Source organism: Neohortaea acidophila, assembly GCF_010093505.1.
Source record: "Neohortaea acidophila strain CBS 113389 unplaced genomic scaffold BDY17scaffold_8, whole genome shotgun sequence".
Taxonomy (NCBI): Eukaryota; Fungi; Ascomycota; class Dothideomycetes; order Mycosphaerellales; family Teratosphaeriaceae; genus Neohortaea; species Neohortaea acidophila.
The window spans coordinates 310,114-327,583 of NW_022985517.1; the positions used below are offsets into that span (position 1 = coordinate 310,114).

The window sequence follows — 17,470 nt, forward strand, 5'->3', positions numbered from 1 at the left end:
TCGGGAGCCCGCATCTTTGGGATGGCAGAAGGGGTAGCAAGAGCGAAAGCCGAGATCACAGCAAAGACCACAGGCGGAGGAGTAGTCTTCCCAGTGACAAGTTTCACCAATCTGCAGACCGATCTTCGATGAGAGCCGATGCCCGCACGCCGTCCGCGCATCATCGACGCGTGCGAAGCGGACAGTACGGAGGCTCCGACACGGCGCCGGGGGACGACGGACGAAATGGCGACGGCGTCGAGGGACCTCCGCGCCATCGCCATCACGACGAAGATCTGGAACCCACACTCCGCCAGAGCAGGAGCCACGAGCCCACACCTAGCCAGAAAGAAATCACCGACTACTTCCAGGACTACGACGACCCTAATCCGCAAGGCACAGCCATCACACCCAACGGCATCGGTCCCAGCTTCGCGCCGTCTGCCAGCCCGCTCTTCGCTTCTCACGTCGCCAAACAGCCCCAACCCATGTACACCGCACGAACAGCCGCCGACTACCCGCCGCCGCGCACGTCTCCTGAGTTCCGTCGAAACCCGGGAGCAGGACGGCCTGGTAGTCCTCGCCGCGATCCCCGCACTTCCCGTGACTCCCCCGGACCTTCGCCCTTCCGACCTCGAAGCCGGAATAACGACCGGCCTCGCAGCGGCAACAACGACAGACCGCGTAGTAGCAACAATGACCGACCCCGCAGTACTCACAACGACAGGCCCCGCAGCCGCAACAACGATAGACGCTCTGGCGAGTACGACAGACGCTCCGGCGACCGCGAACGCCGCAGATACGACTCGCCGCGTCGACCATATGACGACAACGGCGGCAGGGCATCGCCTCGCTCTGGCCCATCCCAGCAGCAGCAGCGAGATCCACCGCCTTTGGGAAACACTACGGCCTCGCGCAACTCCCGCCGCGGATCCTCGGATGCCCCTCCCTACCCGACTTCTAACGCAGGCTTCTTCCCACCTGACTCCCCGTTGCCGAATCGCGAGCGCAGGCGTAGTGGACGCGTGAGTGGGAGTGATTTGAGTGGAGGCGGGTACGAAGGGAGTGGAGAGAGTGGTGCTGCTGCTGGTCCTAGTGCTGCTTCTGGTGCGGCGCCTGCGAAAGGGAAGAAGCAGACACGATTTGCATCGGGGGTTGATGGGAGGCGGTATCCGGATGAGAGTAGTTGGCGATAAGTGTCTTTGCCTGGCTCGAATGCGTGCAAGAATAGGACGTAGTTCGTGAAATACGATTCACTTATCCACCCAATCTCTAAATACCGTTCTTACGCCCCAAGCTCGTAAACAGGCATTTTACTCGGCAGTTCCGTGAGATACTCCACCCTTCCGTGCCTCTCTTCGCCCCTCGCCGCTGGCCGCCAAGGCTCAGGCTCCCGCCGACTAGCAGGCGCACTACTCAACTCCGCCACATCATGATACCCCGGGGGCGGCGGACTCCCCGCCGATCCGGGCGCCATGAGCGTACTCTTCTCCGCCACCGCCATCTCCCTCACGCCTCGTCTGGCCCGTCGCCGGAACATGACTATAGCCACGATCGCGGCGCCGAACGCGAGGGCCCCGAGGGCAATAGCGACGCCTATGCCTGCTTTGGCGCCTGTGCTGAGACCGGAGCTGGAGGAGGGGTTGTGCAGGTTGTTACTGGCGGAGTTTGAAGTGCTTGCTGTGGCTGTGCTTCCTGCTGCGGCGGTGCTTGTTGTGCTGGAAGTTTGGATGGAGGAGAGAGGCGTTGGTTTGAAGTCTGCTGAGGAGATGGATGTTGTTACTGCGCCGGCGGGGCCGAGGGGTGCACTGGTTGTAGAGGAAGACGAGGCAGAGGAGACGCTGGATGTCGTCTTCTCTCCAGGCGGATTGGGAGTCGAGGGAGTGGTAGGACTCGGCGTAGGAGTCGGAGTCGAGGGCGTAGTGCTGCTATCGCCTGTAATCACCTGCCAATTCGCCGGCGCCACGCCCGCGAACGTCGCGTCCGTCACTGTGCCATTGCACCCTCCGTCTCCACAGCACATCCAGACTCCCGACGCGGGCTCGTACTGCACATACGTAGTAGTGAAGTCCACTAGCAAGTTGTGAGCCACAGTCACACCACTTCAACCCCACACAGCATCCAACTCACCACAAGCCTTATTACACACCGAGTTCGAATACGTCGAATCCGTGCACCCGGCCAGATAGTACGCGTTCGTGCCCGGGTTCTCGGACGCCGGCACGCGACACAGCGAGTCCTCGCCGCATTGCGAGCCTGGGAGACAGCACGTTTCGATACCGCCGGAGACTGCGGTGCCCGGGCAAGCGTCCCAGCCTTGTTCGCCTATCACGCCGTACGCTGCGACATAGCAACTCGCGTGGGTGCGGAGGGGCGCGAAAGTTAGGAGGAGGGTGAGGAGGGAGGTGGGGAGGAGATGCAGGCGGAGATGAGACATGGTGACTGGTGGAAGGGAATAGCAGCACCGCGCAGAGAGGCGGAGGAGGAGGAGGAGGAGAAGGACAGGAAGAAGGAAAGGTAGGTGCGTGCCATGGCTATGTATAGACGGCCCATACCGTAGCGGCTGGGGTAGGGCTGGCAGGCCGTTGGCAGGCGGCAGTGAGCGTTACTGGGATCAACGACGATCCATTTCTTGAAGGAGATGGGCCAGGGCCGCCGGGGCTGAGAGAAGGTTGCGGGATTGGTTTCAAGCGTGAGCAGCCTTGTGCTGAATGCGGTAAGGTTGGCGCCGGGGCGAGATTAAACCTCCGCCTTTTAGAGCCTGATCCACCTCGCACGTGCGCTCAGCCCTATCACCAGCTCCCATCCTCGGGCAATTTATACAGCCCATTCTTCCGCCTCTCCGCCAACCACCTCTCACACCACCACTTCATCCGCTCCCGACCCTTCTTGCTCCCCACGTTGACCGTCGGAATGATCTTCTCAATCCGCAGCGCGCAGCAAAACATCGTCAATTCGCGGAAAGAGCTGTGCTCCGAATACGGCACGCCGAAGCACGACGCGCGACTCGTCGAGCCCCGCTGCGGTACAAGGTCGCGCATGCTGAAGCCGCTCTTCCAGTTCTCGCTGTGCAGCACCGTCTGCACTGTGGGTGAGTCCGTGAAGCGCGACGTCGGGGGTCGGTAGTTCCAGCCGCTGGGGCGGAAACCGACGGCGCGCGTAAAGTGTGGGAAGTAGTCTTTCAAGTAGTCGTCGAGAGTGTCGGCGCGGATTTCGAAGAGGGGAGTCATGTGCACCTGCGCGGCGCGTGGATCACTGGTCATGAGGGCGTCCAGCTCGGGGTCCTCAAGTGCGGCGACGATGCGTTGTTTCGTGGGCGGAGCGTAGATCTTCGAGTTCAGTGCTCTGGCGATGCCCAGACAGATGCGCTCTTTACCTATGCTATAGGTGCCGACTATGACGAGCAGTCTGCCGCGGCCTTTTTCGACGTTGGGGGTGGCGAGAGTGGACAACACTTGTTGGCTACCGTGGGGATTCTTGCCAAGTTTCAAGTCCTCCATCTCGCCTTCGTCTGCGGGCTCTTGCTTGATCTCTGGTTGTGATTCCTTGCGAATGAACTTGGCCATGCCCTCACCTGCGCGTTGCTTTTTCATCTGCTCCCAGCCGTCGCTATCGTCGACGCTGTGCTTGCTTAAGCTGACGCACATGTCCGCGCAAGCCTTGATGACATTCTCCTGACTCGGAAACGAGTATTTTGGGTTCAGATAGGTGGTGTCGAGGTAGCAGACGTCGATCTTCTGCTCTTTACTTTTGCCAGAGAGTTGGTCTTGGACATCAGGGATCAACAGGGGATGCTGAACGTGCATTCGACACGCTCGGAAGTCACCGCAGTGTAAGATGCGCTGAAGTCTGGGCTCACCGTTCGTCTTCTTGCCAACCACCTTTTCGAAGAGAAACAACGAGCTTCCCGGACAGTGATTGGCAGAGATCATCGTCATCTTAACCCCTTTGGTGCCAGGCACGTCGACCGTCTGCTCAAACTCCAAACCCACAACGTACTTGGGGTCCACCCTCAGCTGTTGTCTGACAAGATTTGCCGTGACTTTGGAGCAGTAGATTGGCCCGTGGCTCCAGCTACTCGTCAAACCGACATAATGATCGCTGTGAAAATGGCTCAGGAAGTAGGCCTGACATCCCTCCACGGCCCCATATCTGAAAGCGTCCACGCAGATGAACAGTCCCGGCAAGATCTTGTAGAAAGGGCAGGTACGCTGGTAAGAAGGCTTTCCCCGAGATGCGTGTTCGGAGGCGGCGGCCTCTGCCCACGCGGCATCTTCGGCATGGCCGGACATGAGTTTGTTAAACGCTGATCCGCCGCTGCCCGCTTGCTGGCCAAAGGTAAAGGGACTCGCTTGACCAGGCTTTGGTGCGCGATTCGGTTTTCGAAACTGATTTGGGTGGGCAATGCCAGCCTCCGGTTTCGTGGTAGCCTCAACTGGAGGTGGTGGTTGTGGGATTTTTGGCTCGGGCAGGGGAGTAGGATTTCCATCGAGGCAATTGTTGACGTGCACGCCGGCATCTTGCTCGTTGATCCCTTTTAAGCTGATACTGCAGATCGGACAAGCTGGTCCGTTGTCTGAAGATCCCGCCTGGTCGCTGACGTTGGCGAAGGATGCGTCTGCGGGTCGGAAGGCACCGTCGTCTCCTTCATTATCATCTGCTTCAAGCAAAGCCTGCTCCTCCATATACCTCCGTTCGAGGTATTCGTCGCCTTCCTCAAAGAGATCCTCGTCAAAGTCATCCATGCCCTCAAAGTCTTTGAAATCGTCCAGATCTGGTCCGAAGCTGGTTTCATCCCTCACAAGAGCGGGTCGACGATCGCTCTCCTGTTCAGGTGGATCAAGCGCTACTTCCTCTTGGTGGTGAGAGAGTCCCGCAGTCATGGCTGGAGGTTGATCACCGTCTTCTATCGTTGCATCAATTCCAATCACTGCTTCGGGCTGCTCTTCATCCTGTTCGCTGTCGGACTCTTCAAAGAAAGGTCCCCTTCTCGTCCGCCCATCTGTCGGGGTACTGTCGCCATTCGTACCAGTGGTCGCCGGAGCTGAACTGCGAGGCTCGGCATTCATTCCAGCATCAGAAAGCTTGCGCCTCTTCACCGAGCCGCCACTCTCATGGTACCGCTCCTCGTCGCCCGATTTCTCCAAACGGTCTTGATGGATGGTCACATCATCAGGAGGCCCATAGTTCTCAATGTCGTCAGCGAGCCCGGTTTGGCCACCCTTCTCCTGCACAAACAACGCCGCCGCATCCTGCTCGGACTTCTTGAAGAAGCTGGTGATGTTCGCATTCCCCTTGTCCTTGACTTTTGAAGCAGCAGTAGGCTTCTTCGCACTGCCAATATGTCCCTGCCGCCCTATCACTGGCATCGGCGCCGCCTTGTTCGACTTGCTCTTCGACGCCGCCATCTTGGGTGCAGGTACAGTCGGAGGGATGGCGAGAGTGAATGGCGACTTTGCCGGCGTCAGTGGCGGTGTTGGAGGACGCCCAACGTCCGGGACTTCATTGTTTGAGGCGCGCGGGGTTGTCTGGCGAGGCTTGCGAAACATTACAAGTCGCTCGTGTCCATCTCGAAGTCCTCGAAGAAGGAAGGGAAAGATGAGATCATCGAACTTGCCCCAAACGCGAGATTGAAGCGTGACCACGCGATCAAAGGATTTCTATTGGCTGGAAACGGGTTGGTGCCTGATGAAGCGCGCTGACTTTGCCTTCACATTCTTTGTACTTCACTCGCTCGACAGTCTATTAGATGTGCCGCCAGAAATCATTTGGCCATATCCCAGTCCTTCATCATCACAGTATAGTCTTCTCCTAGGAAGACGCGAAATGTCTCTCGAAGACTCGAGTCCACGAAGCGACGTAGACCTCTCGAGGTCCTTTCTTTTTGGTAGCATAGGCTACGTCTTTCGAGTCTGCTTCATCAGATCGTGGACACTTGATCGTCGTTTACGGGTCTCCTTCCCAGTCGCCACTCGTTCGTCTAATGAATGTTCAATACCGGGTTCCATCTTTGCTGACCTATACTTCCGACTGGAGACTACGCGCCGCGTCTGTAAGTAGGCTCGAAGAACGGTTGGACCCATGAAGTATGAGCCACACAATACGGTAGGTACTTGATTGCAGTCTTTTTCCCAACTTCATCTCTCGTATTCCCACATCGACTCCTACAACAGAGCAGACATCGCTGCGACTCGGGGAGATATTCGGCATAATGGCAGAGACCATGCCGGTCCACGGCCAGGATAAGGTATGCTTGCACCACAATTTCCACTTTGTACGAAAGGCTAAGCAGACACAGCCAGCGCAGCAGCACCCTCGCGGCCTGCTAGGCCTGCCCGCCGAGCTGTTGCTCTACATCTGCGACTTGACCTTCGGGCAAAGAGAGCCCATCCACCTCTTCAGGACGCTCACTCCCAGCATCAACCAAGCCGACGTAAAGCAGCCATGCTTGTCCCGCGCGTGCCGCCAACTTCGTGCGTTCGTCTTGCCTCGATTCTACAACACCACGGTCTTCATCGTGAACGAAAGCTACGCCATGCCGACGCATCTGGTGCTCTGGCTGCGCGCCATCGGCCAACATAATCGCGTGCATTTGATGCAGATGTACGTGCGCGGTTCTTGGAACGCCTCCGTTCTGCTGGTGCTCGCGGTGAACGTGCATCTTGGCTATAATCTGGGCAGGGGTGGCAATCTGTCGGCCGGGATGGATGGTGATCTTCATCACCTGAGCTTTCCGGAGCGGACTACGTGGCAGGCGGAGGTGAAAAAGTTGTTGCAACGCATGGGGATCGTTCGTGAGGTCGAGGATGACGATGGTTCGTTGGATCTGAACTTGGCTTTGGCGCTCATGCAGAAAACGGAGGACGATTGGGCTGTTGGCTGGGTTGAGGAGGAGGGCGAGTGGTGACTTTGAGAAGGGTCTCGCGTGTCACAAGTGGTATAAGCGGGTTTGTTCGATAAAGTAGGCGCGCTCGCCACGTCGCATTCACGACTAGGCGGCCGTGGCTTTCAGTTCAAGGGACGTCACCGTGCTGAGGACTCGCGCTCGCTTTTGTGCGACCATCAAATATCAACGCTAGACATCTCTCCTCGACAAGACTTGAAACATCAACAAAGTCTTCCTCCCACATTACTCGGTTTCAAGGCCATCATCAACGCAACTTCTGCCGTCATGCCTCCCCGTTCACACGCTCACGCGTCTTCGTCGAAGACAACGAAAAAGGGGAAAGCCAGGGCTCTCTCAGAGCAAGAAGACGAGCAACAACCTTCACAAACAGCGATCAAGAACCATCCCGCGAAGAAGGCCAAGACTGACTACACCGCCGAGCCTCCTTCCGACACCACGCGTCCAAGCAAAGACAAAGGCAAAGGCCGCGCTGCTCCTGAGAGCTCGCGTCGTACGGGCGGCAAGCAAAGGCAGCTCTTCCAAGAGGACTTTGACGATCTGCCTTACGACGCGTCGAGTGGAGGAAGCGGTGATCAGTACTATGAGTTCATGCCCAAGAACCACGCGGAGGAGTTGACTGCGAGACTGGAGGATGTTTTGAAGGAACAGGATGCGTCGGAGGGCAGCTTGTTTCACGAAAAGGGATCGGCGAAACGCGACGTGAAGAAGAAGGTCGAGAAGACGGTGGAGGAGAGGGCTAAGGAGGAGGAGGCGAAGAAGAAGGCGGACAGGGCTGTCCTGCTCAACCTCAAGCGCTTGATGGAGGAGACGACGAGTGAGGAGGATGCTGAGGTGGCGGATGATGAGAAGGAGGGTGCTTGATAGGGACTGAGGTACGAGCAATGACGAGGTGGTGGTTTGGGGCCGAAGAGACGCGTTGTGGCCGTGGTTATCGACCCTGGCCGTGGAGATCGTTGAGTCGGATGGTAGAACGTACTCCTTGAAGTGAATTCGCGCCTTCCCATAGCAACCGCAACGTCATACTGCACTCATATGCTGGTGGTACAGGCTGAGTCATGCTGCAATATTGTTGTGTGGCCCCCTGAAAGCGCAGACTCAACTTTCTCCTTTCCAGTTTGGTTGCCAGCTTCTTCCACGCGTCTTCCACCTCCTTCCAGCTCTTCCACCTTCATCCAGCTCTTCCACCTTCATTCAGCCCTTCCACCTTCATCCGGCTCTTACAACTTCATCCAACATGTTCAGCGTTCGCTTCCGCGGGTATCACGCAATGGCGTTCCGATGGAACGATGTCCCTGTGTATCACGCCATCCCGCCGTCCACGGGGGAGGCGATCCCCGAGGGTCCTTTCGCCCCGCTGGTGTTAGCAGTCGAGGCTCATACGTACAAGATCGACGCGTTTTCGAGAGAGGTGATTCGCTCAAACGCATCACATTCCACGGACTCAGCTCACTGACCAACCTATCCAGATGCTGGAGAAGCGCATGAAGCTGGTGGAGCTCATGGATCAAAACAAGCAGCCCAAGGAAGATGTCGACCAAGATTCCGACGGGGTCATCTGTGCGGAGGGCCGCGTGTCCTCATGCACGACGGCGGACATCGAGGTGGCTGAGAACATCTTCGCGCTTCCACGCGAGCTTGGTGCTCACGACACGTCTTCGACAGAGGTAAGCCACCCACACGCGTCTCCAACATCATCCATCCAACGTACTCATCACCTCCAGTCTCTTCACGATTGCTTCGCCGGCCTTCCCCTGGAGCTCGTGCTCAGAATCGGCTACTTCGCCGTCGTCAACCCAGAGCCCATCCAGCTCTTCCACCCGAGCTCCAAGGAATACAGCAACATGCCCGCCTTGCTCGCCCAGCCCGCCATGACGCGTGTGAACAAGAGCTTCCGCGCCACCCTGCTTCCCGCATTCTACGAGCAAAACGGCTTTGTGATCCACGACGACTGGCTCGACATGAACATCGTGAGCGAATGGCTCCGCGCCATCGGCCTCGTCAATCGCTGTCGCTTGCACTGGCTCTACTTCACATCGGAGCGCGAGGACCTCGGGAGGGTGTTATACCGTATGGATTTCGGCCGTCACTCGCGCGTGGTCTTATGGGAGCCCATGCCTGAGACGGCGCAAATGCTACTGCTGGATCTTGGGTTCTTCCCCGACGCGGCGGAGGCAACAGGCGTGTGTTCCGTTCGCTTCATGGTGACGGAGCGCATTGATTTGGCCGAGATTGCCTCCGTTGCCCGTGTGGAAGGACCGCGTGTCAGGCGATCCCTTTCGGTAGGAACTAGCCAGGGTGTCAGCTCTCAGCGAGATAGGTCATGGTGAAAGGGTGGGATGACAGCGGTTGGGGGGTGGTGGGGGAGGGTGTGTGCGGGTGAGATAGGTGCGAGCAGGCCAGTGGTGTAGCATAGAAATCTTTCAATCCCGAGTCCCTTCTCCCGCAATAACGCGTTTTTCGAATCAACCTCGTCGCCCATTTGTCACTTCTCTTTTACCCTTCCTCGCTCCAAGAGCCCTTGGGGTGAAAGTGAGACGGGTATCCATAGTCAATGGCTTTGTTGGGGATGCGGTAAGCAGCCAGATACCTTCCATTTTTCGCGGCTCCCTTGTTTCGGAGATTGTCTCCCATTTGTCGCTTCTCTTTACTCCTCTCGTTCAAAACGCCCACGAGTTGAAAGTGACATGGCCATCCATGGCAAGTGAGCTCCTCGGAGATGCCCCAAGTAGCCAAACACCTTCCATTTTCCGAAGCTCCTTTATATTGCAGATTGTCGCCCATTTGCCACTTCTCTCTACCCCTGTCGCATAACACGCACATGAGGTGAAAGAGAGACGGGCATCCATGGCAAGTAACTTTCTCGGAGATGATCCAGGCAGCCAGATACCTTCCATTTTCCACACGTCCCTTGCGTCGCAGATTGTCGCCCATTTGTCACTTCTCGTTTGGCCCCTCGCGTTACATGCCCACAAGGTGGAAGTGAGATAGGCATCCATGGCCAGGGAGTTTGTCGGAGATGCGCCATACAGTCAACCAAGCCACCGTTTTCGGTGCCCCCTTGCGTCGGATCACTGTCGCCCGTGGCGTGCTCTCGGCATTAGTGGGCCCCGTGGGTATTGGGATCCCGAGTTGTCAGAGACTGGAGCCAAGGCGTGAGATCAGCCAGAAGAACGCCCTAACCCCTCCACTTTGCCTCCAAAACGCCGGCAACAGTGACCAATAACGTCCCCAACTCGTCCGCCTCACCCATCCATCTCTCCAAAGCCCTCTTATGCCTCCCTTCCTGTGCCTGAGAGCTCCAGACTAGATCTCCAAATGTCAGAGTCGGCTCTTCTCTCCACTCTTCGCACGCCTCCATCCACTCCGCCGGACTCCTCGCTTCCCACAGATACCTTGAGCACGGCAGACGCACGCCAAACCAATCGTGCTCAGTCGCGCAGCCTACTTTGTTATGCTCCGATATGCACTGCGCGATGCAGTCGACGATGAGGATGGTGTGAATGCTTCTGTGCAGCGATTCGAGGAGGATCCAGAGCTGCCACGTCTGGCGGCAGTCGATTGTGGTGTCGTCGATAGTGGCGGAGGGATACAACGGGACGTCGGAATACTTCTCCTTCAGTGCTCTGTTGCGAGGCGTGAGACTGAGGAGTGCACGGCGCAGTACAGTGTCAAACTGTGATGCGGGTTGCGCGGATTCTAGCCGTTCCACGCGGAGGAGGAGGTAGATGCAGGCTGCTTGGGAGGCGGCGACGGTGTTGACGTCGTTGTAGGTTGAGACCTTTGTTTTCAGTAAGCTAGGGACAAGAGGCCCAAGGGTTCCGCGCGCGCTACTCGCTACTCACCTCCTTTTGGATCTGTAGGAGCTCGTGCTGCGCAAGCTGCCAGACCTCCTCCCTACGTCCTCGTGCCCAGAAATGCGTGAGCTCGATGCCTCTGCTGAGGATTTTAGGCGGCGGTATACCGGCGGTAGTGTTCCATGCCGATGCCGAGCGCGGCATTGACACGTGCTGATGAATAAAGGGCGGAGCGCGGCTCTTCAACAGGCGACGTGGGTATTCCGCCAAAGTGCTTAACAGGAATTGCGCAGGCAGGTTTGAGCTAAGGTACAGTGGCTTTGGCTGGACAAGCTGCGCAGCACAAAGACTGTAGTCGAAACCAGGCAGGCGAGAAATCTCGAGCATCTGAGGCCGTGTCTTCGTCTCAGTCATCGTGTACTGGTCGATCAGTAGCTCATTGTGAGCCATGTTGTACAAATCGCCAGGAGGCAGCACTGTCGAATCGTTTCCCCGAAGATCTAGATTGTCGAAAGCGGCAGCCGTAGGTACAAAATCTGAGATGAGCAATGCATCTTCAATCGGAACTGGAGGCCAGAAAGACGGCTGAAGAGCAGAGAAAGATGTCTCATCGGAAAAGAAATCTTTACACCCATCGCTCGGCGATGGCAGTACACTCCGCACAGCCAGCTCGTAATGGCAGTCCCGACCAAACTTGACACATCGCGAGCACGCCGGCCTTGCCTTGTCGCAAGAGGTTTTGGCGAGTATGCATCGCGAGCAAGACTTCTTTCTAGGCGGCAACGGATCGCGCAGTTTCCGGCGACAATAGCTGGTATGTCGGATTTGCGATTGGCCTGGGAGATGCGTTAGCTGATGCTCTTTGAAAGGTCTAGATGCTGAGTTACGTTTGGTGAAGGTCTTGTTGCAGATTCCACAGCTCAATTGAGAGGACATATCGTCTGGATGTGGCCGGAGGACAGGAAGTCGAGTCTGCTTGTCGCTACGTTATTGCAAGCTGATCACTCGTGCGGATGCCCACACTGCGAGGCGCCGAATCGGAGCACAGGCCATGGGCACGAGGTGGACATTCGCAGGCCGAGTATTTTACCCCTCGATACGTGGAGTGCAAATGCACTGCCATGAGATGTAGAATGCGTGGGAGGGAATCGTCATGGCGTGTTCGTAAGCAGCTGAAGGCTGTGGAGCTGCATGCCACGGAATTCCGTGTCACCGCAGGCGTCTCATTGGCTGCGAACTCGCAACCTCTCTTCTACTCCTTGCCGATTGTCGATTGACAACGGAACACCGTGAAACAACGTAAGGCAAGAAGCGTGTGCGGCATGAGCACTATGTCACCTGGAAATCGTATATATATGGGGCATGGAACGCAATGCAAAACTCATATCTGCTTCAGCACATCGTTTTCTCATCTTCTTCCTCCTGCTATCTATCTACATCGACTTCCGTCATGTCAACTAAGCACGACAACGAAGCCGCATGGCACGAAACAGAAAAAGCCTACCCTCTCGTCGTCGGTCCAGCCCCGATGCCCAAACCAGGCGCCGATGAAGTCGTGATCAAGGTCGCCTACGCCGCTATAAACCCTTCGGACCACATGATGCAAGACGCTCCATATCTTGAGATTCCGTATCCTTGGATCTCGGGCCTAGATGTTGCTGGGATCATCGTACAACTCGGTCCAGGTGTGACTGGTTTCAGTATTGGACAGCGGGTTATGGCGTGGGTGTGACTTTGACCCGTCCCACGCTATGCGGGATTGCTGATGTTGCTCCTTAGTAACTGTCTCCCGCTTCTTACGCAGAAGGTATACGATCTTCGAGTGGCGGATGACAAGACACCACTAACTCATCCAGCCCGAGTATTCCGGCTTTCAGCGCTACGTGACGTGCAAAACCATTCTGGTGGCCGCAATTCCCGACCGTCTTCCCCTGGCAAACGCCGCAGTGCTGCCAATCGCCGTCACCACGGCCGCCAACGCTCTGTTCCACAAGCTGCGGCTCCCACTGCCATCGTCGAGGCCGGAGCCGATCGACACAAAGGTCCTCATCTGGGGCGGCAGCTCTTCGTGCGGTAGTTGTGCCATTCAGCTGGCAGTGGCGGCCGGTTTGACGGTGGTGACGACAGCTGGAAGAGAGAACCTCGAGTATGTGAGGGAGCTCGGGGCTGCCTATACGTTCGATCGAGCAGCTCCAGATGTTCGGGAGCAGATCGGAAAGGTACTTCGGAGGGGCGATGTTGTGATTGATTGCATTGCTACTTCGTCGACGCAAGCGATTTGTGGCGAGATCTTGAGCAGCATTGGAGGCGGGAAGCTGGCACTTCTCCTGCCACCCCTTGTGCCATTCCCCCAGGGAGTTGAGGCGATGTTTGGTAAGGATGCGGATAGACATATGTCCCAGTTGAATGGAAGCGCTGATAACTCTCCCCCTGGGCAGTGGTCGCCGCATGGCTCGTCACCGAGGCGCCAGGAGTGTGCGAAGCAATCTGGCATCAATACCTTCCCAAGGCTTTGGACGCAGGCATATTTCAAGCCAAACCGGACCCGCTCATCATTCAAGGTGGGCTGTCGAAAGTGCAGGAGGGCATTGACATGGTCAGAAAGGGAGTGTCGGCCAAGAAGGTGATCATCGAGATAGCTGCAGAGTGAAATGCTTCTCGTCGAGGAACGGTGAAGTAGATGTATGCCGGGAAATAGAACTTGCTTACAGGGAACAATGAGGATATAAATCAATCGATCACTGATTTGATCAAGCAAAAGGGAAGCGGGATTTTAGGCGTGTAAAGTCAGCGTTGAAGGGCGGCGTTCGGACATTTGCTGACAAGTGAATCCTGTGGTGATCGAGCGGCGGAGGATAGGCATGACGGTGCTTTATTTGTGAAGAACAGGCTGTCCGTGTTGGAGATGGGATGGAAGAGAAAGGTTATTGCTCCCATTCCGCGGCTGTCAAAGAGAGTTGCCGGATCCCGCGAAGCGATTTCGCAGAGCCACACATAGTCTTGTTGATCAGTGTGGGAACGGAAGATAACTGGTTTCGAGCGTGTCGAGGAGACGTATCGTGTATGTTGTAAGATCTGCCCAGAGTCCGATGCTATAGGCCTTACGTGCGTAGTCAGCCCCTGGAATAGACACATTCAGTCTGGATGAATAGCAACGGGAGAGCAACTCCGCAATAGGCGACGTGGCGTGGAGCTAATCTCCATCCGTGGGGACGTGGAGTCGATAATTCGCAAGTCGCCGCGCAAACCTCGCCGCGCTAGACGCCCTTAATCAACGAACTGCCCGATGTGGAAATTCAACATGGGAATTTGTTAAAGGGAGGGGAAGGTCTGACAGGCACAGTATAGGGAAAGAACGAACGACAGACAGGCACTCCTCTTTCCATCTTCACCTTCATCTCCTCCAACCTTATCTGGTGTCACAATCTACTCAATCAACCAACCCCTTTGCAGCCAACCATTGAACGCGCAGCCTGACCTCCGCGGCCAAGGAAAGCTTAAGGGTGGTGTACGACATCCCTGCCCGGCCGCATCGTCCTGTACCACCTCACCTGTGCGAGCATTGCCTCTGCACCACACCTCTTCGACATCCCTTCGTTCTCCTCCTCATCTCGCTCCATCTCGCCCCTTTCTCTCCGCCGCCCTTCTGCGCCAAGTCTCACGTGCAGAAGACGGGCTTGGAAACAGCTGTCTCCCGCATTCCACCCCGGCGTGGCACCTCCCCACCCTTTCTGCCACCTCCACCTCATCCCTCGACAACCCGACTTCCTCCCAAGCCGCGCATCGGCACTGCCGCCATTGGGAAGAGCCAGGCGTCGGCCCGCAAAAGAAGCTCAACAACCTCGCAAAAAGTGGCGTACCAACCCGCCTGGGCAGAGGCCACAGTCTCATCAACCACTCGTCATCGCCGTCGAACCAACAGCAGGGGTGTCCATGATCCCCTTCATACCCACCACCCCGTGAATCCTCCTCGCTCCGACAGCCTCAGGTACACCCACCGCTTCGACTCGAATTTCGCCAACAAGTCTTTCGTGGAGGAGGCGGAGGGGGAGCGCCATCAGCACATGTCGCTCGACCAACCCCCGAGCCCATTGCCGGGGGGCGGCTGGGCCTCTCCCGGCCTGGGCTCCACCACGCCGGTAGATCGACGCTCCGCGCGATCCACGAGCCCTTCGAAACCAAACTATGGCGAGTTGAACGGAGGCCCGGTCACATGGGAGAGTGCAAAGGCGAGCAGTGCAAAGGTGAACAGCTATCGGCCCAAACAACAGCCATCGAATCGCGGGTTCCTGGCGCGCCACATTCGGAACTTCTCCTCTGGCTTGCCCATCTTTTCCCGGCCAGCGACAGAAGATCGATATGCGGAGAAAGAGAAGCTTGGTCGGGGTCGGATACCGGGTCGCAAGCCATGGCAACGTTGGACTCTGCGCGACTTGAAGGAGCTGCCACGACTCATTGGCCTACTTTTGCTGCGGAGGAAGAAGTATGTGATGATGGTGTTGCTGTTTGTGTTGGGCGTGGTGTTGTTTAACAATCCGAGTAAGCATGGCGCATTCCACCCGTGGGCAGTAGCCAAGTACTAATGATGCAATCTTTCCAGCGTTACGCCATTGGTACCGCCGACATCCTTCCCTCGGCGGCGGCAGCAACTTTGTCATCATCCTAGGAGCAAATCAAGGGGGTGGGGTGATGGAGTGGAAAGGGCCGCGAGAATGGGCCATCGAGCGCGACAGTGTGCGCAACAAAAAGCGCTACGCCGCCGAATGGGGCTACGAGCTGGAAATCGTCGACCTGGCGACGAAAAAGCGCTACGCGCACGAATGGCGCGAGAGCTGGGAGAAGGTGGACATAGTGCGCAACTCGATGCGAAAGTACCCCAACGCCGAATGGTTCTGGTGGCTCGACCTCAACAGCTTCATCATGGAGCCCAGCGTGTCCCTGCAAGCGCACCTCTTCAACGACCTCGCGACCAACACCTACCGCGACATTAACCTCTACAACCCCCTCAACATCTCCCACCCGCCAGACCCGACCAAAGACAATCCCGCCTTCACAAACTACCTCGACCCCATCTCGCGCTCCGCCGTCGGCGACGGCAAACCCGAAAGCATCAACCTGCTCATCTCGCAGGACTGCGGCGGCTTCAACCTCGGCAGCTTCTTCGTCCGCCGCTCCGCCTGGACCGACCAGCTGCTCGACATCTGGTGGGACCCGGTCTTCTACGAACAGCGCCACATGGAGTGGGAGCACAAGGAGCAAGACGCGCTGGAGTACATCTACACCAACCAGCCGGGCATGCGACCGCACGTGGCCTTCGTCCCACAGCGCCTCGTCAACGCCTTCCCCAACGGCGCCTGCGGCGACGACCGCGGCATCCCCGAGGGCGGCTGCAGATCTCTCATCAAGCCTGGCGCGGCGATTGAAATGGCCGATCTGGCGAAGTGGGAGTGCGGGCTGCAGGGCATCCATTACCAGGAGAAGGAGCGCGATTTCATCGTCAACATGGCCGGCTGCGAGTGGGGCCGCGACTGCTGGGGCGAAATGTACAATTTCCGCCGCTTGTCGAATCATTTGAATCGCAATCGGTGGGAGAAGTTTAAGGATTGGGTGAGCGAGAGTTGGAGGAGGAGGTTTGAGCATAAGCTGGGCGGGGCGGCGGCGGCGAAGGTGAAGTGAGTGGAAGTTCAGTTATACGTTTGAGCGAGTTTTGCATATCATGCCTTCCTATCTCTTTCCGAGAATGAAAGCGAGACGGTTTTTGGGTTGGGGGCGGATACGTGGCATGAAAGATTGATATCCCCATAGCTCTTATATCTATCTGGTTATAAGACTCGATGGCCCGGACCTGACTGCGTCGCGTAGAAACTGAACTTCGTAATGCGACAAGTGTAGACTTTGCTATCCGCGGTTCGAGAGAAGGAGAGAGCAGGAATGAGACTGTTCGTGGCAATTCCGTTCCTCATGCACTAGTGTCTCGCCTCACGCGCTCATCTTCATTGAGTATGTAGGATCTTGGTGCGCTGCTCTCGAGATGAATCAACATCTCGGTTTGACTCATCCCTCGTCTGACCAGTCCTCACTGTCGTCCTCCTCTGGCCAGTCCTCACTGTCGTCTTCCTCTTCCGTGCTGTCTTCGTCCTTATATACATCACGCAGCTGGTAATGCCTCTCAGATGAGAACTCTTCCAGGTCGTCCATGAGAGTCGCGAGGTAATGCCCATACTTCTGGCCGCGTATACCCCCATGATTCCTTCCATGCGAACGCTCGAAAATAGCATCGTTGCCACTCCAGTAGGAGCTGCCGCCGCCTTCGTGAATCACCACGCGCTTGCGGTTTGCTGCACCAATTCCATACAGCCAGTCGCCGATGATAGGAAAGGTCCAAGTCTCATCGTAGATGACGTAGAGATTCTGATAGAAGGTACCGAGACACTCCGCACGGATGGCACGGCAGGTACGAGTGATGCCCGGTTGAGTGAGCTGTTGTTGCCAGTAGTCACGGTCGGCGAGAGAGGGGACGAAGATGGCAGACGGTCCGCTGGGGACGGCGGCATAGCGGCAGATCTTGCTCCAGATTTCAGGAGGGAGGTCGAGCAGGGGGTAATTCGAGATCTGTATTGATTTAGCGAGATTCAAATCCGATGCACAGGCTGCAGTCTTACGACGTTCACGGTCGGCTTCTCCGGTGTTAGCCTTAGGTTCTTGTCCCTGTTGCTCTTGGAGATCTGCATGGCAAGATCGAGGGCGTCCATGACTGCGGTGACTGCGGCTTATATGGACGTTGATGGAG

The 17,470-nt window shown here is 57.0% G+C and overlaps 9 protein-coding genes across 9 annotated transcripts; 5 read left to right on the forward strand and 4 right to left on the reverse strand.

Moving 5' to 3' along the window:
- Window positions 1–1,634: 1,634 nt before the first annotated feature.
- BDY17DRAFT_311892 (uncharacterized protein) lies at window positions 1,635–2,416 on the reverse strand (the record flags this gene model as incomplete). The annotated part of the gene is made up of 3 exons (XM_033735583.1): window positions 1,635–1,904; window positions 1,925–2,026; window positions 2,129–2,416. The coding sequence occupies 3 exons, from the start codon at window positions 2,414–2,416 to the stop codon at window positions 1,635–1,637; spliced, it is 660 nt and encodes a 219-aa protein (XP_033587681.1).
- A 355-nt stretch (window positions 2,417–2,771) lies between these two features.
- BDY17DRAFT_253920 (DNA repair metallo-beta-lactamase-domain-containing protein) lies at window positions 2,772–4,724 on the reverse strand (the record flags this gene model as incomplete). The annotated part of the gene is made up of 2 exons (XM_033731381.1): window positions 2,772–3,397; window positions 3,446–4,724. The coding sequence occupies 2 exons, from the start codon at window positions 4,722–4,724 to the stop codon at window positions 2,772–2,774; spliced, it is 1,905 nt and encodes a 634-aa protein (XP_033587682.1).
- A 1,466-nt stretch (window positions 4,725–6,190) lies between these two features.
- BDY17DRAFT_325831 (uncharacterized protein) lies at window positions 6,191–6,886 on the forward strand (the record flags this gene model as incomplete). Its single annotated transcript, XM_033737412.1, has 2 exons — window positions 6,191–6,226; window positions 6,278–6,886. 2 exons carry the CDS (start codon window positions 6,191–6,193, stop codon window positions 6,884–6,886), a joined length of 645 nt encoding a protein of 214 aa, XP_033587683.1.
- A 264-nt stretch (window positions 6,887–7,150) lies between these two features.
- BDY17DRAFT_325832 (uncharacterized protein) lies at window positions 7,151–7,747 on the forward strand (the record flags this gene model as incomplete). The annotated part of the gene is made up of 1 exon (XM_033737413.1): window positions 7,151–7,747. The coding sequence occupies one exon, from the start codon at window positions 7,151–7,153 to the stop codon at window positions 7,745–7,747; it is 597 nt and encodes a 198-aa protein (XP_033587684.1).
- Window positions 7,748–8,050: 303 nt separating this feature from the next.
- Window positions 8,051–9,296, forward strand: BDY17DRAFT_182972 (uncharacterized protein). The gene has a single exon (XM_033729926.1). It carries the CDS (start codon window positions 8,353–8,355, stop codon window positions 9,211–9,213), a length of 861 nt encoding a protein of 286 aa, XP_033587685.1. The 5' UTR covers window positions 8,051–8,352; the 3' UTR covers window positions 9,214–9,296.
- Window positions 9,297–9,939: 643 nt separating this feature from the next.
- On the reverse strand, window positions 9,940–11,849 carry BDY17DRAFT_182957 (uncharacterized protein). The gene is made up of 3 exons (XM_033729925.1): window positions 11,568–11,849; window positions 10,729–11,516; window positions 9,940–10,664 (listed from the first exon to the last, which is right to left on the reverse strand). The coding sequence occupies exons 1-3, from the start codon at window positions 11,614–11,616 to the stop codon at window positions 10,062–10,064; spliced, it is 1,440 nt and encodes a 479-aa protein (XP_033587686.1). The 5' UTR covers window positions 11,617–11,849; the 3' UTR covers window positions 9,940–10,061.
- Window positions 11,850–11,945: 96 nt separating this feature from the next.
- On the forward strand, window positions 11,946–13,809 carry BDY17DRAFT_300722 (chaperonin 10-like protein). The gene is made up of 4 exons (XM_033734112.1): window positions 11,946–12,402; window positions 12,460–12,487; window positions 12,537–13,053; window positions 13,119–13,809. Exons 1-4 carry the CDS (start codon window positions 12,053–12,055, stop codon window positions 13,328–13,330), a joined length of 1,107 nt encoding a protein of 368 aa, XP_033587687.1. The 5' UTR covers window positions 11,946–12,052; the 3' UTR covers window positions 13,331–13,809.
- Window positions 13,810–14,744: 935 nt separating this feature from the next.
- On the forward strand, window positions 14,745–16,356 carry BDY17DRAFT_254165 (galactosyl transferase GMA12/MNN10 family-domain-containing protein; the record flags this gene model as incomplete). The annotated part of the gene is made up of 2 exons (XM_033731407.1): window positions 14,745–15,219; window positions 15,281–16,356. The coding sequence occupies 2 exons, from the start codon at window positions 14,745–14,747 to the stop codon at window positions 16,354–16,356; spliced, it is 1,551 nt and encodes a 516-aa protein (XP_033587688.1).
- Window positions 16,357–16,734: 378 nt separating this feature from the next.
- Window positions 16,735–17,432, reverse strand: BDY17DRAFT_325837 (uncharacterized protein; the record flags this gene model as incomplete). The annotated part of the gene is made up of 2 exons (XM_033737414.1): window positions 16,735–17,292; window positions 17,343–17,432. The coding sequence occupies 2 exons, from the start codon at window positions 17,430–17,432 to the stop codon at window positions 16,735–16,737; spliced, it is 648 nt and encodes a 215-aa protein (XP_033587689.1).
- Window positions 17,433–17,470: the final 38 nt, after the last annotated feature.